Source organism: Lates calcarifer, linkage group LG18, assembly GCF_001640805.2.
Source record: "Lates calcarifer isolate ASB-BC8 linkage group LG18, TLL_Latcal_v3, whole genome shotgun sequence".
Classification (NCBI taxonomy): Eukaryota; Metazoa; Chordata; class Actinopteri; family Centropomidae; genus Lates; species Lates calcarifer.
In genome coordinates this window covers 17,578,539-17,599,177 of record NC_066850.1, presented here as the reverse complement: position 1 = coordinate 17,599,177, position 20,639 = coordinate 17,578,539, and the positions used below count along the sequence as shown (strand labels likewise).

The 20,639-nt window shown below is 41.6% G+C and overlaps 1 protein-coding gene across 1 annotated transcript in view; it reads right to left on the bottom strand.

The window, feature by feature from the left end:
- Positions 1 to 8,289: 8,289 nt before the first annotated feature.
- Positions 8,290 to 20,639, bottom strand: part of tmtc1 (transmembrane O-mannosyltransferase targeting cadherins 1) — a 116,300-nt gene continuing 103,950 nt past the window's right edge. Inside the window, 8 exon segments of the mRNA XM_018697122.2 lie at positions 8,290 to 10,361; positions 11,019 to 11,096; positions 14,605 to 14,727; positions 15,754 to 15,891; positions 16,129 to 16,273; positions 16,955 to 17,090; positions 18,770 to 18,872; positions 19,101 to 19,209. Coding sequence (XP_018552638.1) covers positions 10,236 to 10,361; positions 11,019 to 11,096; positions 14,605 to 14,727; positions 15,754 to 15,891; positions 16,129 to 16,273; positions 16,955 to 17,090; positions 18,770 to 18,872; positions 19,101 to 19,209 — 958 coding nt within the window. The 3' untranslated portion in view covers positions 8,290 to 10,235.

Sequence of the window (20,639 nt, the reverse complement as noted above, 5' to 3'; positions counted from 1 at the left end):
TATGAAATACATAGCAACCGCAGAATCCTGACGTCGTTGCGTCAGTGCTCACACCTGGAAGCACACAACTCAAACTAAATGAAAAATTATTCATTAAAAACATTCAAATTAATTATAGTATTCACTTTTCAATTTTTTTTTTTTTTCATTTTTGTCATTCACTTACATAAGCCAGATTTAGTCATATATTAAAATCACATTGCTTGCTCACATTCTTTACTGATTATAATTAACAATTACAATTACAATAGATCGTTGTCATTTTGACATTTAACGATTTATTTCATTCAACATCACAAAAGTGAGATTTTCGTAAATTCACTAATATTTCTGAGTAAAGCCTGACATATATGGAGTGATACTGTCTCATCTGACAACAGGCCGCTGTAACTTCTCCCAGACTGACACCTACTAAACCTACATTAGTCCGCACAGTAGTCACTTACCACAGTCACTGCTCGGGTTTAATGCCGCGTGGATTTTGCGCAAAGTGCGCACAGCTCCGCAAACTAAAGAAAGTATTCATCAGCTCTTGAAAATGGCGGTACATCTTCATCTTCCATGCGTTTCCACAGCAGCTGAATAAAAATAAATTTGACATTTTTCCTGGAAAACAACCTGTGCGTTGATAGCAGCTGCTTGAGGCAGCTGAGGTTAATTACATTCACCGGCCACTTTATTAGGTACACCTATTCAACTCCGCCTTAACGTGAATATCTAATCAGCCAATTACATGCCAGCAACTCAATGCGTTAAGGCCTGTAGTCATGGTCAAGCATCAGAGTGGGGAAGAAAAGTGACTTATGTGACTGTGAACATGGAACGTGGTTGTTTGTGTCTGATGGGCAAACATCAGCTGGCACACAGCTGAATATTAAAAACTCAGACATTTTCCCCAAATGTAGAATATCATCTTCCATAATCATGAAACCACATGATTCTGACATGAGATAAAGCAAGAACCAGTTACATCTATCTACAACTCAGCACTGTGTTAGTTTGAGAGTGCGTGTCATTGCACGCACTGCTTTAAGTACAAAGAACGATGATGAAGTTGTTTTTTTACCTGACGCAATTCAGTGTATTTTGCACATAGAGATTTACAACTTTCTGTATTGAACTCAACAGCTTTACAATAACAATAACTCTGAATGTAAAAAGAGCTGAAACACAAGATGTCATCAACATTTCAAAGAAACAAAATGAATCCAGGGAGATTCTCTGCTGTGAAACAATAAAAGTCTAAAGGGAAAAGTGATTGCAGGCACTGTGTATAAACCTGAATAATAACTGGAATAACTGACATTAAAGTCCCTCACAGAAAGTGTGATGCAGTGTGGAGTGTCAGTTCTGTCACCTTCTGGAAATCAGATTATTTAATCCCAGATGTTTCTCTATAAAGATGAATTGTATGCATGTCTGTTGACAGAGTTCATATTTTAGCATGTCCAGCTACAGGATACATCACCAATTCACTGGACTTAACCAAATGAACGTGTGTCACTTAAATATTGTCTATCTATCTCTGTCTGTCTAATCTATCTTCCTACAATGAAAAACATCTTTTCCAGGTATTGTCCAAAGAATTTACATGAATCTCTTAGTTCATTTCTAGGAAATTATACAAAGCTATGGCACCCAGAAAAAGTTAAATCCCATCTGTATGTATTTATATCACTGTGTCTGAGACTGTAACAATATAACTGTGGAACAAAGGTAGATTTAATTTTTATTATTTAAGATGATTTAAAGGCAAAATAATGAACATTTGATTTGAAAATAAAATCAGTAACAGGAGGAGTGTCTGAATTAGAAAAGTATATAGTGTCCTTGTCCTGGCTGTGTCCTGTGGATGCTGTTGTCAACTGTCTGTGGGCAGAAAGTTTCTGAGGCTCAGCTGATGAACTGGTTTCTTTGTTGGAGACCTTCCCTGTATTCAGCCTGTCCTGATGGTGAGCAGCAAAGATCACACTCTTCACTATTGTATACTACTTTGTTTATATAATAATGTAGTTACCATCTGCTCTTCAGGTACCTGTGGTGTTGACCTGACATGGAAGCAGGAGGGATGTGGACAGCAAAGGATTGTGGGTGGAGGAGAGCTGAGAGCAATATCACCTCAGTCCACACACACACACACATATACACACCTTTGGGTGCATGCTCTCATGCATGTAATGGTCTTGTTTCAGCTCACAGCTCATGCTCTGTTCATCTATCACACACACACAGGCTGCATTAATTAAAGAGAGCGTCCATTAGTTGTCCCTGTCACTGGAGAGACTGCCTGAGGAACCAGAGATTGAGAGTCTCCATCCACTCCAGCTTCTCTCCTCTCACATTTTCACCTCTGTTCTCCCCTCAGTCATTCAGTTTATCTCATATCTAATCAGCCTCCTCTTCATTTATTATTGGAAACTATCATGTTATGGACTGAATTGTGATAAACCAATTATCTAACTACAAGATTTCCCCCTTATTTGTAGCTCCTGACACAAGGTTACCATAGAAATGGTGCTAGAGTATTTCCACAGCACCACGCTCTCCTCCTGACCTGGGTGTCTTGTGAGGCTCGTGTCACCATCATAGGCACTAACTATAAAAATGTATTCCAATTACACAGAGGTCTTCTATAGCAGTGATGGAGAGCAGCTGTAAATGTCAGCACAGGCTGCTGGCTGCAGCTTCAACACACTCACTGCTGATTTATCTGCACCATTTGCTCTGAAGATAATCCTTATCACTATGACAAGGCACTTAGTGCAATCAAGATCATGTTATGGTATGCCTCAATGGTGCTATCTGATGACAAGTTCATGTTCTGTGAAATGTACTGTACACCAGTCAGCCTCAATATTAAAAACACTAGCATAATATTGTGTAGGTCTCCCTTGTGTTGACCTGTCAGGGCACAGACACTGGACTCTGAGGGTGCCCTGCGGTGGTCCAGTGGGTTGTGGGGTGGGGCCTCTAGGGATCTGGCTTGTTCCAGATCGTCCCACAGATGCTGGATCTGGGGAGTTTGGAGGCCAGGTCAACACCTTGGGCTCTTTGCCATGTTCCTGGAGCCATTTCTTTTTTTTTTTTTTTTTTTTTTGTGGTGTGGTGGGAGCATTTTCCTGCTGGAGGAGGCCCCTGCCATTGGGGAGTGTCTTTGCCATGAGGGGGGTGTGCTTGGTCTGGAACGATGTTAAGTTGGGTAGTACGTGTCAAAGTAACATCCAGATGAGTGAAGGACCCAAGGTCCCAACAGAACATTGTACTGTAAATAAATAATGGAATTCACTTCACCTGTCAGTGGTTTCAATCAATCAATCAATCAATCAATCAATCAGTTTTATTTATGGTGCTGAATCACCATGCAGAAATGTCCCAGTACAGTTTCGAATTAAAGAACATACATGGTGCAAAACATACAACAAGCAAACAAGAAGATAAAGATTAAAATAAAACAACCAGTGATCTGTCTGATCATCTAACTGCTTGTGTTACTTTGTCAGACTTTACTGGTACTACACGCTACAGCAAAGTTTGACCAGATCAGTAATTAACCTTTTGATTGCAATGTTACCTTAACCATGCAGATTTGTGGCATGTGCAATACTGTAGTTGTCAGTTTACTGAGAGTGTGCAGTATTTAGGTTTGCTATTATACGGATGCTATTGGTCGTATGTGTTTTATTGTTGTCTCTGGTTTATACTGCTGAGTCTATGAACACTGGCTGGTGATGTTGTATTCTATATGTTTTATGTATTTTAATGTGTAGTGCGAAGTATATATGAAGAGGAATGCTCTGTGATGCAGTAATGCTGAGCAAAAGACAGCTTTCCCTCAGGGGATAATGAATAATATCTTATAGTATGAACAAAACTACTGAAAAGACACAAGCCATGATAAACCACAACCATGCATCAAGCTGCAACACTGTAACATTTTAAATACTGCTTGCATCATGTTGGTTCACTCATACATTTTAGTACTGAGGTCAAATTTTTTGAGTAAAAGGTCTGAAGCCATATCAGAGTCACCCACTGTGACACTGTGAAGTCTAGCAGCACCAGTATGTTCTCTGACACTGTTGCATTGAATTACCTTCAGATTACTTACTCATAGAGCTCAATAAGATATGGATGTCATATTCAAATAAAATCTTTTATAGCATGTTTTAAACAACAGCGTCCCTCCCAGAGTCACTGCATTCAACATTACAGAGATCGCAAAACATAACTTGCCAAAAACCTCTACAGGCTTTTGTGTAGACCAGTGCCCCTGACTCTAATGGGCAGCGTTCAAAATAGAAACCAAAATGAAATCCATTATCATGCATCAGCTCCATCACCATCTCTGCATCATCCGCTCAGAGCTCTGAGTCTGGGGTTGTGTTGATTAAATTAAATGTGGCTGTTCGTGGCTCATCTCTGCAGATAGTAACAGTGCAGACAGTATGTTCAGTTTAACACACTCCGCTTCATATCCTGTTCTCACCTCAGCTTTCTGCAGCCTTCGTCTCTTCATTCCTCTATTCAGTCCTGTACTGGTCTGCCTTCTAAATCCAGAAAATGTGATCACATTACGCCAGTTTTAGCTTTCCTTCACTGGCTTGGTCAGATCAGACTTGTAGGATGCCTCAGCAGGTTTCAGGGCCTTTTCCTATCATGCTCTACCTCTGGAACAACCTCCCTGCTCTTTTCACTCAGGCTCTCTGTGCAGGATCGTGGGCCATCCTGGCTCTTCTCTCCCTCTCCTGACTGTTGGAGCTGGATCTTCATCCTCCATGGAGTCCCAGCCTCCTCATTGTCTCTCTCTCTCGCTCTGTGTTTGGCAGTGTGGACAGTCTGACTCAGCTTTTGAGACTGGAGTGGACCCTTGTGGACATCTGAATGAAGACTTAGACTTTTATTGTCATTCAGTATGCAGCAAGTGTATACAGAACGAAATTTCGTTTGCATAGGCCTCAGTTTTTACAGTTTCAGTGTAGTGCAAATGTATGTGCAAAAATTCTGCAAGCAGAATGGAAATAAATATACATAAATCTTAAATATGCACAGCAGGATTTACAGCAGTGTAGATTAAATATTAAATATTTAAATATGGGTCCAGCAGCACTGAGAAACCATGGACTGGCATTTAGTATAGCTCTTCAAGCTAAATGCTAACAGCGACAGCTAGCATGCTGATACTAAGCAAATATGTAAAAAAGTACAAAAATCCCCAAATCAAACCAAAATACAACTTCAGCAGCAGCCCTAAACTAACTGTGGCTAGACAACGGGAAAACCTACTACGGTGTGTGTACACGATCAACGAGTGTATGGTTTTCTTAAACAGTTGTCATATGAAACCTCATTAGTTTCTTAAACCCACACACAGAGAGTTCTGACAAAAACTCGAGCTACAAAATAGGCAACCATGGGGGGCTGCTAAAGACCGAGCCTCCGAACTGAGCCGGTAACTCGCGTCTATCACTCCGTTTTTATACTGCTGACGTCATCGTGCAGGGCCGCCGGGATTGGTGCATTGAAGATGAGCAGAGGGACGGGCCAGTAAAGAATTCCACCAATCCTAGACAAGCGCTCACACAGCCATATTTGCATAATATAAAGTTTAAATCGGACTAGCCAGAAAGAGAGAGAACTGAAATTAACAAGGGTGATAGCAGTGTGAGAAGGTGGTCAGTGTTTGCAGGCAGTGTTTTGACATGGCCCAAAGTGTTTGTCAAGGATGATTTACTGTGTGTTCTGGTGGTGCTGCTGGTGATCTGGCAGTCATCTCAGTGTCTTCTCACAGCCATTACATGCAGGACAAGTACTGATCCTTGAGGCACCTGTGTGGGTAGAGGATTGGATAAAGATGTTTGTCCTTGCCATGACACACTGAAGAAGCGCCCACTGAGACAGTACTGAAACCCAGAAAGATGGGGGGGCCCATAACCGAATGGTTGGGGCGTGTACCACATAAGCAGCTGGTCTCTAGACTGACTCCCGATCTGACCGGACCTTTACTGTGTGTCATTCTCCTACCCTCCCTGTTTCCTGTCTCCTCACCACTGTCCTATCTAAATAAAGGCAAAATAATAAAGCCAAAAAATAATAATAATTAAATAAAAACAAAAACAGAGAGATGTCCATATTGGAGACTACAGATAGCAGGAAGCAGTAGTTGATAGGTCCAGCAAGATAAGAACTGAGGACTGAACTGCAGCTTTAGCTCTAACTAGACAACCGAACTGTCCAAAAGTCCAGCTGATTTGGATAAATGAGGACATTCAGTGAGAGAAATTCTGAGACCTGTTTGAAAACTGTCCTTTCCATAGCCTTAGATAAGAGCGGTAACGACAAAAACTGGGTGGTAGTTCTCAACTCGAGCATGGTGGAGTGAAGCCTTCTTGAGCACAGGTGTTACGTGAATCTGTCTGAATGTGGTTGGAAATGTTCCTGTTCCGGTTTTGAAACACTGTTCTCAGTGAGAGGGGGTGAATAGGAGAAGTGATGTGCCATTGACCTGGGGAGACAGAGAGACATGTAGCAGTTATGCATTTTGGAGCCTTGCACTCAGTTAGAGGGTTAGTGAGAGAGGTGGTGAGCTATTGACTGGAGGAGGCAGAGAAGGACATGAGAGTGGAAATGGATTGCTAATGCTTGGCTCGTTGGTGCTCTGTCCTCAGAGAGAGGGCTGAACATGGAGAGTGATGTGTCCTTTAACCGAGGGATACTGGTTTCTCTGAGTTGTTTAGAATGTTACATTTGATTAAAAACTTCTTAAGTTGAATTTCATGAACAAAATCCCATATTCAGCTGTTCTCAGAACAAAGCAAGTCTGTACTGTATACTGTAAGTTACCACATGACAATTAATGGTAAATCTTGATGTAAAAAACATCTTGACGAGTGAACATTAGCCACCAAAACTACTGGTTTTTACCAGTGTTATGCTGCAACTGCACTTGTAACTGTGTGTTTTATTGCTTATGGAATCAGCTTTTCATTTGTATGAGTATGAATGTGCTATTTCTTCTCACAGCAGTGACATATGTCTTAGAAGGCCTTGAATATAGATAACAAAATTCCAGGGATCACCAGATGGTAGGATAGAATTGATTGACTGACAGATAGAATTTGCTTCTTTGTCATTTTTTATATGAAACTTTACCTTGTTTGAGCATTTGGTATCTGTATGAGTTAAGCAAGGGCACAATTTCCACTGGGGACTGGGGGGACATGTTCCCCTCACTTTTCAAAATCCTGATTTTGTCCACAACACTTTTAAGGTTTCCGTTTGATTTAGTCGCTCTGAACAGAATCTTATTACTGTCCAGCTGCAAAAATCCAGGAGAGAAGAAGAGAATTCTTATGTTCATTTAGGCAGCTTTAAAGTATTATTGTATGTTCACAGTAATTAAGCTTTATAAGCCACAGTGAGTCTGTCCCAGCCTACACAGAGATTACTGCTTGACCCTTGATTGATGAAGGTTGTACCTGCAGAGTAATGCCAGAGGAAGGCCTGCAGGCATTACTCAGGGTAAAAAATATTTCAAATCCTCACCATGTTTTTCTGTAAAAAAAAAAAAGCAATTGCAAATTTGTTAATTATAGGCAGTATTCTAAAAAAACAAATTCCATTATAATATGTTATTTGCTAGTATATAAGTGTATTAAAATATGAAATGAAAAGTGTTTTTTTCTTTAGGAACCACTAACTTGAAACCTACACCCTCAGATTAAGACATATAAAACCCTCTCAAATTCTGATACAGTGAAATGTTTTGCCGTCAAGCTAAGAACAGGGCTGTTTGTGAAGCACAGTAACCTCTTCTTGCTCCTGTTTTCCTCAGGACGTCGGCCTCGCCTGGCTGTGAAGAACAGTGTATTGAGAGGCTTCCTCCCCAGACAAATCCTATTTCTGGCGTGCTCCCTTGGTTCTGGGTGTGTGCCATGGCCTTCCAGTGATTTCCTTGTTTGGGTGTCTATGAAACACTAACCAAAGGCCTGATGGGTGGGACTGTGGAACAGCAGAGCTCCTTCACAATACTGAAACAGATCCAATTTCTGCTCAGTTGGATGTGAGGCGGTTGTAAATAACCGCAGCGGGGTGTTTTCAAGCATTCCAAGTGGAACAGAACATCATGTATCGCTCATATCATATCTGATGATATTTGACTTTTACATGATATTTATGTGAAGATTTATCAGGACTTTTAAAGACTTTGACGACCCCTAGTGGCAGTATCAAAAAAAGACACTGTGGCATAAACACACAGACATCTGAAGAGAGTAACAACACCAAACACCATTTAATAAAACATATACTTTATTTTCTTGGTGCAATTTAGTCATTGCACTAGTCACTTCATTTTCATCCAAATGGTATTTCACTTCAAAATTCATTCACAGTCAACATCACTGTCAACAAAACCACAACAAGCAACCAAATAGCAATCTTCAGAGGTTATGGGACGCATGAAGCCACAAGTTTCAACTCCTCACACAGACTCACTAGCTTATTATGCTTGCAGAAGGTTTGTGACATCAGGTCGTACACTGTAGCTAGTTCTGGAAATGGTGGTTGGATGAACATGGAATAGTTTGTGTCTAAGGAGAAAGCAGCTGTTAATCATTTCTAGTCATAGTCATAATTTGAGAGCTATACAGATTTTTGCCTTTTGTTATATCCACTGATGTACTCCAAGAGAGAGTGGGATCAGAATTAATCTTGTGTCAAACCTAAACTCAAAGGTCCATTTACTTAGTTTTCTGAGCTTTCACTTATATCTCACAGTCAATATGTATGAAGTAGTCATGCAGATTGGGAATTTGTAACCCCTGTCTTGGTTGAGTGTTGAGGTGTGAGCTTGAGTCACATGACTTGGGAGTCACAAATCTGATGACTTCTATCATTTTCAAATTCAAGGTTTTCATTGTCAGGTGGCGTTGTAACCATAGCTTTACCAGTTAAAGCTGGTAGCAGCTTTAATCAACTGCAGCTAATATACACAGAGTTACTGGCCAGAAGGTCAAAAGGAAACTCGTGGCTATTTTCAGCTGAATGTGCCCAAAGATTGTTTGTGAGGGGAAAAAAGCACCACTACAATTGTAAGTGGAAGTTTCAAGTGTTCCACAGTGAGATAAGCTGCGTCATGTCCGTTTCAGTAGTACCTGGCTTTGACTCGAGAGGCCAAGATAGGAGACTTAGCTTGTGATTTGTAAAACAATAGGCCTCATGTAGGAACACTTTCTTACTCTTATTCTTTCCTATTTCTTGTTTGTACAAATTGTCCAAGTGTTCAGAGTCAGATCCACTAAATGGCTCATTTCCACTGCATGCATGCCATTTGTTCATGAGGAGGTGCATGTTGGTGAGATTCGATCAGCTTAACAGGAATCCCTTCATTTCTACATAAGGCTACCTTTTCTGCTCCATTTGTGGGCAAGTTTCATTCACAAAAACACTATGAGAGAGTGAAAAGAGTTTCACACTGTGTTGCTTTTAGTCCTTCTGTTAGAAATCAGTAGACAAATGAGTCTGGATAACCCTGACCCCTTCCCGGGCAGTTCTGACTGACGACTTGCTATCATGTGACTGATGCTCCCCTGTGAGGTCACATGATGACACCTGAGGCAGCTCCATTGAAAGCACCTTTTACCTTATGGCTCTGAAAAGCTAGTAAGTGGACCTCTGAGCTGAGAATATTTTGTTACACATACTATTCCCAAAAGTGAAGAATGAACTCCCGTGCTCATTCCTCTCATGATAACATTTTACACACACGTTCACAGCACGAATGTAAATACATGAATAATTCTCATAGGCAGAGCAGAGGACTCAGTTATAATCTCTGATTAAGTGCCATAAAGGAAATTACTTTCTCTGAACCTAAATAATAAATCAATCAAATCCAAATGTCTAAAGCAGATATGCATGTTGAAGTAAAGCTGATGCAGACGGGGTAATGCATGGAGCTCCCAGCGGTGTCCCAGCCATTCCTTTCTGTTTATCCCAGGAAAAGCTTCTGGATTGTAGCTCAACCACTCTCCTTGGCTCCAGCACACAAACACCCTGCAGTCCTGACAAGTTTACCGTCCTCCTTCGCTCTGTCACAAGCAGGTTGTCTTAGTAACCAGGTCTGTTTTTATCCAGCAGCCTGGTGGCTGGTGTCTGGGCTCCAGAGGGCTAGGCAGGGCCCTGCCCCCCCCTGATCCTTGCCCAGGATGATGCAGCGTCTGTGGGAACGTGGTGGCTTACGCGCCCCCTGTCAGTCTCCTCTCTAGCCGGTCCAGCTTAGCCAGGTTTTCCTTCAGAAGTTTGGAACCAGGGCTCAGAAGCAGGGCTCGCTGATAGTACATCCTGGCTGCTGCATAATCTCCCTGCACACACACGTCTTGTTAGATCTCACTGCTGCATTGGATACTATTGATCATCATATCCTGTTACAGACACTGGAGCATTTAATTGGCATTAAAGAAACTGCACTAAGTCCTATTTATCAGATAGGCTTCAGTTTCAACATGTTAATGACAAATACTCTGTCTTATTGCTACTACTTTAGAACTATTATTATTGCTATTATTATTAATGCTACTTTACATCTCTATATGGAATCTGCATTATGCATTAATGCCTTTGTACGTATTACTTCTGCTTTATTACATGTACAAGCTGTTTCCCTTCCTGGATCCTCTAAGTTTTTCTCCTCCTGATTCTGATTATTATGTCTCTGACAGTGTTATACCTCTCTTGCTGGTTTGTTGTTTATCCTAGAGTTTTTGTGTTTTTTCTCTTGTCTGTCTTTTGTTTTACACTTTCATGCAACAAAAACCTACTTTTCTATAACTGTAAAACGTCTGGAAGCCTCTGACTTATGCCAGAGATCCAGCCAGTATAATATTTATAATCTGGCATGTTTGTCTGCTGTAATGTTTGTCAGGAGTGAAATGTGCAAAATGTTCAATGATAATTTAATACCATTTTTTCCCTTTAACATTTTTAGCAAAAAGTCTTGGGGAGCTAAGCAGGTTTGCTACCTTAATGTGCTGAATCCCTCCCATGTTCATCCAGGCCTGGGACTGGTCAGGTTTGAGTTCGACAGCCAGCTTGTAGCTCTGGTGGGAGAGAAAAAAAAAAAAAAAACACAAAGACTCTGAATAGGAGTCTGAAGACAGACACTGCCATATGTGATTACAATCAGCCTTACAGCAGATCTGGATATAATGTAACTGGATTCAGCTACAACTACAGAGGGCTCCTCAGCAGAGTCGTACTAAATCACTGCCCAGTGAACTGGACTTCACTGATTTAGCTTACTGATTCAGGGAACAATGGCAAAATGATGAAGCAATGAGCTGCTACATGATTCAAGGACACTTTTACTTTAGTCTGGACAATAGCACTCCACAGTGAGTAGTACACTGATGTTATTTCTTTTTGCAACACCGCGGACAGATGTAGTGCTGCCTAACTTGAATTTATACATCTGTGTGATTGTATGTGTGTTTTTTAATCTTCTCTTGCACATTTAGGCCTGATTCAAAACAATCTCTGTGTATTTGAAAGTGGTGTAGATTTCTGGCTGTTCAAAGATCAAGGCTGGAAAATAAAGGTGATCACAGTTTTGAAACACTCACAAAGTCTCAGAGAAGATGAACAAGTGCACATCTTAAAAAGCATTATTTTGTAGGTTAAACATTAAATTCTGCTTCAGTTGTGTCCACGTTTAAGAGCAATATGTGTTGATTTGAATTCAGAGACCTTGACTGTACACTGTGTGTCCACTGCAGGCACAGATCAATCTTGAAATAAAAGGCCCTGTTGAGTTAATTCTGTGTTTGAGAGTTACATTGTCCACCATGACAGAGCTCTGTGTTCTGCTTAATAAAAGTATTATGGGTAGGTCTGCTTTTGATAAATTAATCAAAGCAGTGATGCACTGAGTCATGTTATCACTGTGTAAACTGACTGTTGGAAGTTTATAAAAGTGCAGGGCCCACAGTAATGGAACAAATTCTGTGTTTTTCTTAACATAACATTTTTAACATAACATTTTCTTAACATAACTCAAGTCCCTAAGATATTTTGCAGCATCATTTGAGATGTGTTTGAGTGTGTGTGTTTTTTTTTTTTGTTTTTTTTTTTGCTGGTCACTAAGTCAAAGTGAATTCTAATATATCTATGCTGAAAAAAACCCAGCAGAGCAGAGATGTACACAAACAAAGCAGTGTTCTAAAGAGCTATTAAGACACCGAGGAGTACACTGTGCATCATTAAACTTTATGTTCAACCTTTGTTTTCAATGTTCTCTGGGACACACACTGCTGAATTTATTCACTCACAGCTGCAGCTACTCACCTCTGTCTCTGCAAAGAGTTTATTTAAGTGGTGAGGTCTGGCCCTGCCAAAATATATTCCTCCTTTAGTGTTAGAGGGTCAGGAGGGTGGGGTTAGGACTTGGTTTTCAGCTACAAGTATATCTTGGTTTTACTGTTGTGCACCACTAACATTCAAGGAAAGGGGGGGGATAGGTTCTGTATCTCCTTGCTACATACTGAAGACCATGAGGGTTAGACTTATTATTTACTGGTTATGTTAGGTGAGGATAACCATTGTTTTTGCTGCTGCAGAAGTCTCCTGCAGCCCTGCAGCATTCTGGGACTGGAGATCATCCTGAGGTTTTAAACACAAAAGGTTGAGTTCAGCTGTTATGACCCTATGGAAACGGTTTACTTTCTGTGATTTCACTCTGCTGTGGAGTTCTGGTCTCTTCATCACACCTCCAAATCAACCACGACTGTTGAAATTAAACTTTTAAGGCCAAAATATGATAAATAAATAGCAAAGCAAACAGTTTGCAGTATTAAAAACATTTGAAGCTTGTTTATTTATGTTTCTTATCTGCAGGGATTAGGGCAGAGCTGTGGATGTTAGAATCAGCAGCCAGACTTTCTGCTCCAACACACTTGAGACAAAAAACAAGACATAAAAGTCCTAAAATAAACCAGTTTAAAACTGCACTTCAAACACTTTCTCAGGCTGCTCGCCTTGTGTTTGTTTTCCTCCTTCCGAGACGGCGATAATACCAGAGAAATAACACAACATCACACCATTATCTCTATCACAAACACTACTCTCTTTAAAGCTGCAGCGACCTGAGATGGCCTCCTCGGCTCTTCCTGTTTCCACTCCGTCAGTGTTTCCCCACAAAGTGCTCGGCGTTGTTTCTCTTTGCTTTGTTTGCTCTCTCTCCTCTCCAGTCTTTTTCTCAGGAAGTCAATCAAGGCTTCCTATGCAGGAGAAGTGCCTTCCAGAAACTTCCCTCATAGATTAAATCTGCCATGGGTTCTCAGAAAACTCATTCAGAGTGTGCCAGCAGATCTGTTTGAATGGTAACTTGCGAAGTGAAAGCAGGCAGAAGCTGCTGTGCCTGACGGTAATCGCAGTAATGAGTCGGTTTTGTTATAGTGCTGTTATGAGGCTAGACCTGTCCCAGCACATTTTTTTTATCTTTTCATTCTTTTCAGTCAATTTGTATTTTCTATTACATTTACAAAGTTTTTTTTTTCATCCATGCTGATGTTATGAATTCATGTGTCAGTGCTCCTAACTTGCACAGCCACAAACAGCAGGAATGTTAGTTTTTTAATTCTAACACTTAGCCTTGTTTAGCAGTGTCGCTGTCACTACCTGCCGTTTCTCACTGGGATATGTGTCATGTTTGCTGTCAGAGCTGACAAATGTCTATGAAAGGTAGCATTTGGTTAAAAGGACGTGTGCAATACAGAGGTGTGTATCACACACACATTTACCTCTTTCACAGGTTTCAAACGAGCAGCTTTATTTCTAAATAGTGAAAACTGTCTCTTAGTTTTCCTTGTGTCCTCCTCTGTCTCTTCCTCCTGTGTGTGTGTCTGTGTATGTGATGTGGGCGTGGCTTCATTACCTGGCACCTGGCTCTTCTCCACACCTGCTCTCAATCTACTCACCTGCTTCAGTTCCAGTACCCCCCCCCCACTCTCCTTCCACTGATGAACACATTGAAACAATTCACTCAGCAGGCCGCTTATGTTCTCCCAGGCTTCCAGTTTGCGCTCGCAGTTATTTCCTGGTGCCAGCTTTTGACTCCCTGCTCACACTCCACACCTGCCTGCTATCATCCAGCCATCTCCACTTCACCTTAGTCTTTAACAGCCTGTTGCCTGCCTTCTCCAGCACCTCTCTCATCATCTCACCCCCTCAAATATTCACCTTGAGTTCATCTTAGAAACTCCCTCTTCCTTGTCTGAGTCTGGATTTTTTAAATCAATATTATAATATGTATCTCCCTCAGACAGCAGAGCCATTCAGCCTACTCTGTTTGACCATTTGTCTCAGACTGTAATGACCCTGTCTATAAGTTAGATCAGTTTTAACACTGTAATCATTTGCCACGCTCTGACATGAGCAGCTCATGTAATTTGCTTCAGGCCATGTTTGCCGTGGTCTCTTTACAGAATACATCAACCAGGCCACAGACAATAGAAAACCTATACTCGCTTACAGCAGGGAGAGGAGAGAAAGTGGGTGGAAAAGTCTGTTGGGGAGAGAAGAAAAGTAAGAGAGAGGAAGAGAGAGCAGTACCTCAAAGGCCCGGTCCAGCTGGTTCATCTCTCTGAGCTGGTTTCCTTTGGAGAAATACAGCTCTGCTCTCACTGTCAGATCACTGGGATTCTGCTGCAGGGCCCTGTCCAGAGCATCCAGGGCCTGGCACAGACACACACACACACACACACACAGTCAGACAGACGAACATACACGCACAAAAAACCTCCTTCTCTCAGAGTTAGGCATCCTGCTGTTTGAGTGTACTTCCTGGCTCGACTATCAAGAGTCACTGCTGGTTTAGAGCAGAAATCACGGGCGGCTCTGCAGAGAGACCCCTTCACCACCTGCTACTTTGAACCATGAAGGACAGAGGGATGAAGAAGGGAGGGCGAGAAGAAGCTGAGGATGCAGGGGAGAGGAAGTCTGAACTGATATAACAGAGCAGAACAAGTGAGACAGAAAGAGAAGGAGGATGGAGATGAAGGGAGTAATTTATTCCTGTCTTCTTAAGAAACAGCAGTGTCAGCTCTATCACTGCCACACTGACAGACACAGAGAGAGGAGAGAGAGAAGCGAGGAATTAAAAGGCAATTTGTGAATGTGAATGCGAATTTAGACTCATGGGATCGTCTGCAGAGGCAGAGCGCTCGATCGCTGTTTCATCTCCTCTGCTCTCCAGCCTGAGCTGCTTGTCCCCGGAATCATGGGACACAGACTGACTGACTGACCAAATACTAATGTTTTATGTCTGCTCTTGGAATAAAGGCCACAGGCTGCAGATACAACAGCTCAACAGAAATAATATCCATCAACACCACACTCCAATCCATATGATTCTACTGTGTATGTTTGCATTTTACTGCACTGTACTGTAAACAAACACAGCACACTGAATTCATGTTGAGTGTGAAACTGGGTCACTGAGACAGTGAGAGACAGACAAGCTAAAGTGTTGATGAGGATGATGGAACAGAGTGGGAGGATGAGTGGCAGCTGCTCGCCAGCAAGTGGACGCTGGTATGATGTGAAGTTGAGGTGATTAGTTTCCATGGTAACCGCCTCCCGCTGAGAGTTAACACTCCTGACTGCGAGTTAGGGACACGGTCTGCGTGTTATGTTCTGTCTTAGCAACAGACAAGAAAGCCATGAGACAGATACACACCTGTGACACACACACACACACACCTCTGTAAAGTTTCCACGCTTGCTGTAGATGGCAGACAGGAGGCGGTAACATTCAATACAGCTGCCTTCTCTGGCTATGATGTCCAAGGTCATTTTCTCTGCCTCTTTGGTACGACCGGCCATGGCTAAAACCTGGGCCTGGGAAAGAAAAGAAATACAGCGTATGAGAGAGTGTGTGTGTGTGTGTGTGTGCGCATGTGTATGTGTGTGTGTGTGTATGTAGCGAAAGAAATAGTTTATTCAAGATTTTGCAAAGTGTTTGAGGTCAGACAGAACACACACGCACCCAGACACACTGGCATTCCATGATTCAGAGAGTGTATGTGTGTGTGTGTGTGTGTGTGTGTGTGTGTGTGTGTGTGAGACTGTGCTCACCAGAGCCAGCCAGATGTCGGTGCTGTCTGGTTGCAGGGCGGCGGCCTCTCTGTACACCTGCAGGGCCTCCTCGTAGCGGCCCGTGTTGTAGTACAGCGCTCCGAGCGGTGTCAGGATGTCCACCTTCCTCGTCACCTGCAGCGCCCTGCTGGCAAAGGTCAGAGGTCACGAGGCTGACATTCCAGGGAGGTGATTTGCAGGCTCAGTGGATACCAGCTCACCCTCTGTCTGCATACAGACTGTCACCTACACTATATGATTAAGTAACATGCCTGTAGAATGAATATTCATAACAGACAACATAACACTGAATACTACATTTCCCATAAACCCTGTTGCTTCCATTCACCTGCTCTGCTTACTGAAAAAAAATAATCCCAGTGGACCTCTTGACCTCTGACCTACCAGACCTGTTGAGCCAAACTAATTTGGCTGATAACAGCTGTAGGTTCAGCTCATGTTCACCACCATCACCACTGGTTGGTGCATCCTCGATAGAATGGGAGGAAGAGATGTTCAGACAGACAAGAGGATGTTAAAATTTTTACACCACTCCAGCATTTTGGGGAATTCACACTTTTGCTTTGTTACCAGCAGGTAGATGTCAATAATCTGCCAATATCAATTAAAGGGGAAAATGAAGAGTCGGCAGCTGAAAATCAAAACAAACACAGCAGGTGGAAAAATGAAAAGTATGAGCTATACATGATGAGCAGAAGAACAATGGACTGATGCTTCGTTATTTGTCCTGGATCCAACCCTTTGTGTTTAAAATGCAAAACTTCTTCTTAAACACGCCACTGCTAAAATACACTCCTTTACTCACCGCTTGTACCAAGACTCTGCTTCTCTATTCTCATTGGATGATCGGAGCAGGCGGCCCAGGTTCACCATGGCTACATAGTGTGCTGGTTTGAGTCGAACTGCTTGCTGGTAGTGAGCGGCTGCCAGCTCCCCCTCTCCTGGACGAGGGGGGGGTGGTGGAAAAGAGGGCGCAAAGAAAGAAGGAGGATGGAGGGAATAAAAAAAATAATGGAGTGAAAAAAAGTGGAGGAGAAATGAGGCAGGAAGTAAGAAGGAACGAGGAATGGACAGAACAGGGAAAACAAATGAGACAGATGGAAGGAGAGTGGAAGAAACATCTATTCAATTTATGTGAGCACATTTTCCTAAATGTAATACCTTCTGATAATGAGGCTCTGGGTTCCATTAGAATTAGTTCAGGTAAAGTGATGCAGTATTATACTACTACTCTAATCACAAACCATAAATTGTCGCAGAGGTGGAGGACTGACCCTGATGTAACACTGTATATATGTATTTAGATTTCACCACCCCTTCAGTGGACGTTGGTTAGTGTGGAAACATTAGTATGCAGGAGTGCTTCGTGTTTGCAGAGTGTAAGCTGAGTGTTTTCACTTACTCTCTTATGTGGGTTGAGTATGCTTGAGGGCTTTTGGGTTGATGTTGTCGTGGTCTCGGCCGTGGATTTGAGTGCTCCCTCTGTCCCATTGCTTTTCCTGTTTTTTTCCCTTCCCCTCTGTCTCTTGGGTGTGTGTTTGTTGTGTTGCAGATTTAATTGTAAACTGACTGTCCATCAATCTACACTCAATAACTTATAATGTGAAAATACATTTTTAAAAATCTACAGAAGTGTATTGCTGCCACACCAGAAAAGAAAAACAGATCACTATCAACTCATCATATAATATAACAATATAATTTGTGATGTTTAATTTTTTATAACATTTATATATGTAATATATTATTTTTTTATGCATGACTGTGAACTGACATCTTCACGTCCCTCCATTTACTGTTTATTTAAAATTAAATCTACAACACAACAAAATATGCAAAGAGTGAAAGGCTCTGAATACTTTCAGTCATCCATAATGTAATTATAGCTAAATGTAATTTAGTTTTGCTAGATTTCTCATTTATTTTGAGAACTTGAATTATCATGGACTAGTGATCTGTACAGGATCTTGCCCAATGACAGCTGAGATAGGCTCCAGCCCCCCCTGCGACCCTTACAGATGATTTCTAGATGAAGTGCACATCCATTTAGTTTACTTTGTTTATATGTTGCAGAAGTCATTTTGAGTTAGATGCAAACTGTCGGTATGGTCGGTAAGTTAAGTCACTCAGTTTTGTTGTAGTGCGGTGCACTGTATTCTGAGTTCATGTTGACATCTTCACGGCCCAGATTTAATAATGCTGCTTTGCCTTATTCATATTCATATTCATATTCATTGTGTAAATAAAAACTCAAAACAGTGCCCTGTGTCTTTTTGCTTTGTCCATAACACATTTTTATGACAGTGTAAAAAATCCTTAGTGGCATCTTAAAAGTAAACTTTATGGTCTTATTGGGTAGTGTTAGACAGTGCAGGTGTACCTAACGAAGTGGCCACAGAATGTAAATGTACAAACAAGCAATATCATTTCCACATGACCCTGGCTGCAAAGTTGGCTTTTAAAAACAGCCTCTGTCAGTCAGTTTGATATATAGGCAGTGTCTGAATGCTTTACTTAATGTAAACCCATGTATGTCTATGCAGTAGAAGACTACAGTGTTAATTGGAGCCTGTATTTACCCATCATTACAGGGGCCAGATAGCCGCTGGATTCAACTCACCTGTATCCACCAGAAACACTCCATAGTTGTTATGCAGGTCGGAGCTGTCTGGACAGTTCTCTATGCCTTTCAGATACACTTCATTGGCTTCAGGAAAGCGTTTCTGTGGGAGAATGCAGATGAAACATGAATGAAACAGAATGAAACAGATGAAAGTTACAGGAAACTACAGTGTGTAGGACTGAACAGGTGTTTTATACCTGCCTGCACAGAGATCAACGATCAGCTAAAGCTAATTTAATCAGCAGTTATGAAGCAGTGATGAGTTATAACACTCCCCCAAGCACATTAAGTCAAATATGTGTGTGCGAGTGGCATTTTAATGTTTCACCTGTTCAGCATAGAGTGATGCCAGACTGGAGTAAGCATCAGCAAAATGTGGACCAAAGCGTATGGAGTCCTTCAGCAGAGCCTCAGCCTCTTTCTCCTTCCCCTGAGACCTGCAACACAGAATCACCATCATCATCACTGTCATCATCATCATCACTGTCATCGTCATCATAATCATCACTGTCATCACCACCATCACCATCACCATCACTGTCATCATCATCATCATCATCATCATCACTGTCATCATCATCATCATCATCATCATCATCACTGTCATCATCATCATCACTGTCATCGTCATCATAATCATCACTGTCATCACCACCACCATCATCATCATCACTGTCATCGTCATCATAATCATCATCATCATCATCACTGTCATCGTCATCATAATCATCACTGTCATCACCACCACCATCATCATCATCACTGTCATCGTCATCATAATCATCACTGTCATCACCACCACCATCATCATCATCATCACTGTCATCATCATCATCATCATCATCATCATCATCATCATCATCATCATCATCATCATCATCATCATCACTGTCATCATCATCATCATCATCATCATCACTGTCATCATCATCATAATCATCACTGTCATCACCACCATCACCATCATCATCATCATCATCGTCATCGTCATCAACATCAACATCAACAGTATTACCATATGCTCACCATCATCACTATCAGCATCATCATCACAATCATCATTAACACCATCATCGCTACCATCACCATTATTCCCCCATCACCACACCACCACTATAATCAGCAGTGTCACGGTCAGAGTTTGTTGCTTTTTATCTATGATTGGTTACCAAAGTTGACGAGGCTGAGTCTTATGTAATAAGTGTTGGTCTGAGCTCAGACACAGGAGAGGAGCAGACACATGGAGACATGAGAGCGTTACACTGAAAGTGAATGCAAAGAGCAACTTTTTGTGATGGACAGTGAATAATAACCATCAGCCCTGAAGCATTTTGGTTTAGTTACTGTCTGTGTCTAAATGGAGGAACACAAACTTTTCTCAGTCAGGTATGTTGTGGCCTGTTAGTAGCTGGTACAACAATCAGGCTCAGTGGTAATAAAGTCCACTAGACCTGACAACAAATGATTTTACCAGTGCTACCTCAGCCATGACAGCAACATTTATCATTATCAACAAAACCATCCTCTGTTGGAGTGAGACTATTATACGCTTACTATTATCATCATGATTAGAGGCAGCAAAATTATCATACTCTCATCTTCATCATCAGTAGCAGCATTATTATCACACTTTCAATAACAGCCACAGATTACACACTTCATTTCACTGTCATGCAATTCATAATTCATCACTTATTCTTGTTCACAACAGCACAAAGACAGACATATAGACACACACTGAGCTGTCATGGACTTGGTGGATACAGCTCCAGTGATAACATAATGCCATCCATAATAATGGACTTCATTTCAGCTTCAATTATTATGTAATTTTCTATTAGAAGCAGCAGAGCTCAGGGCAGTCCAC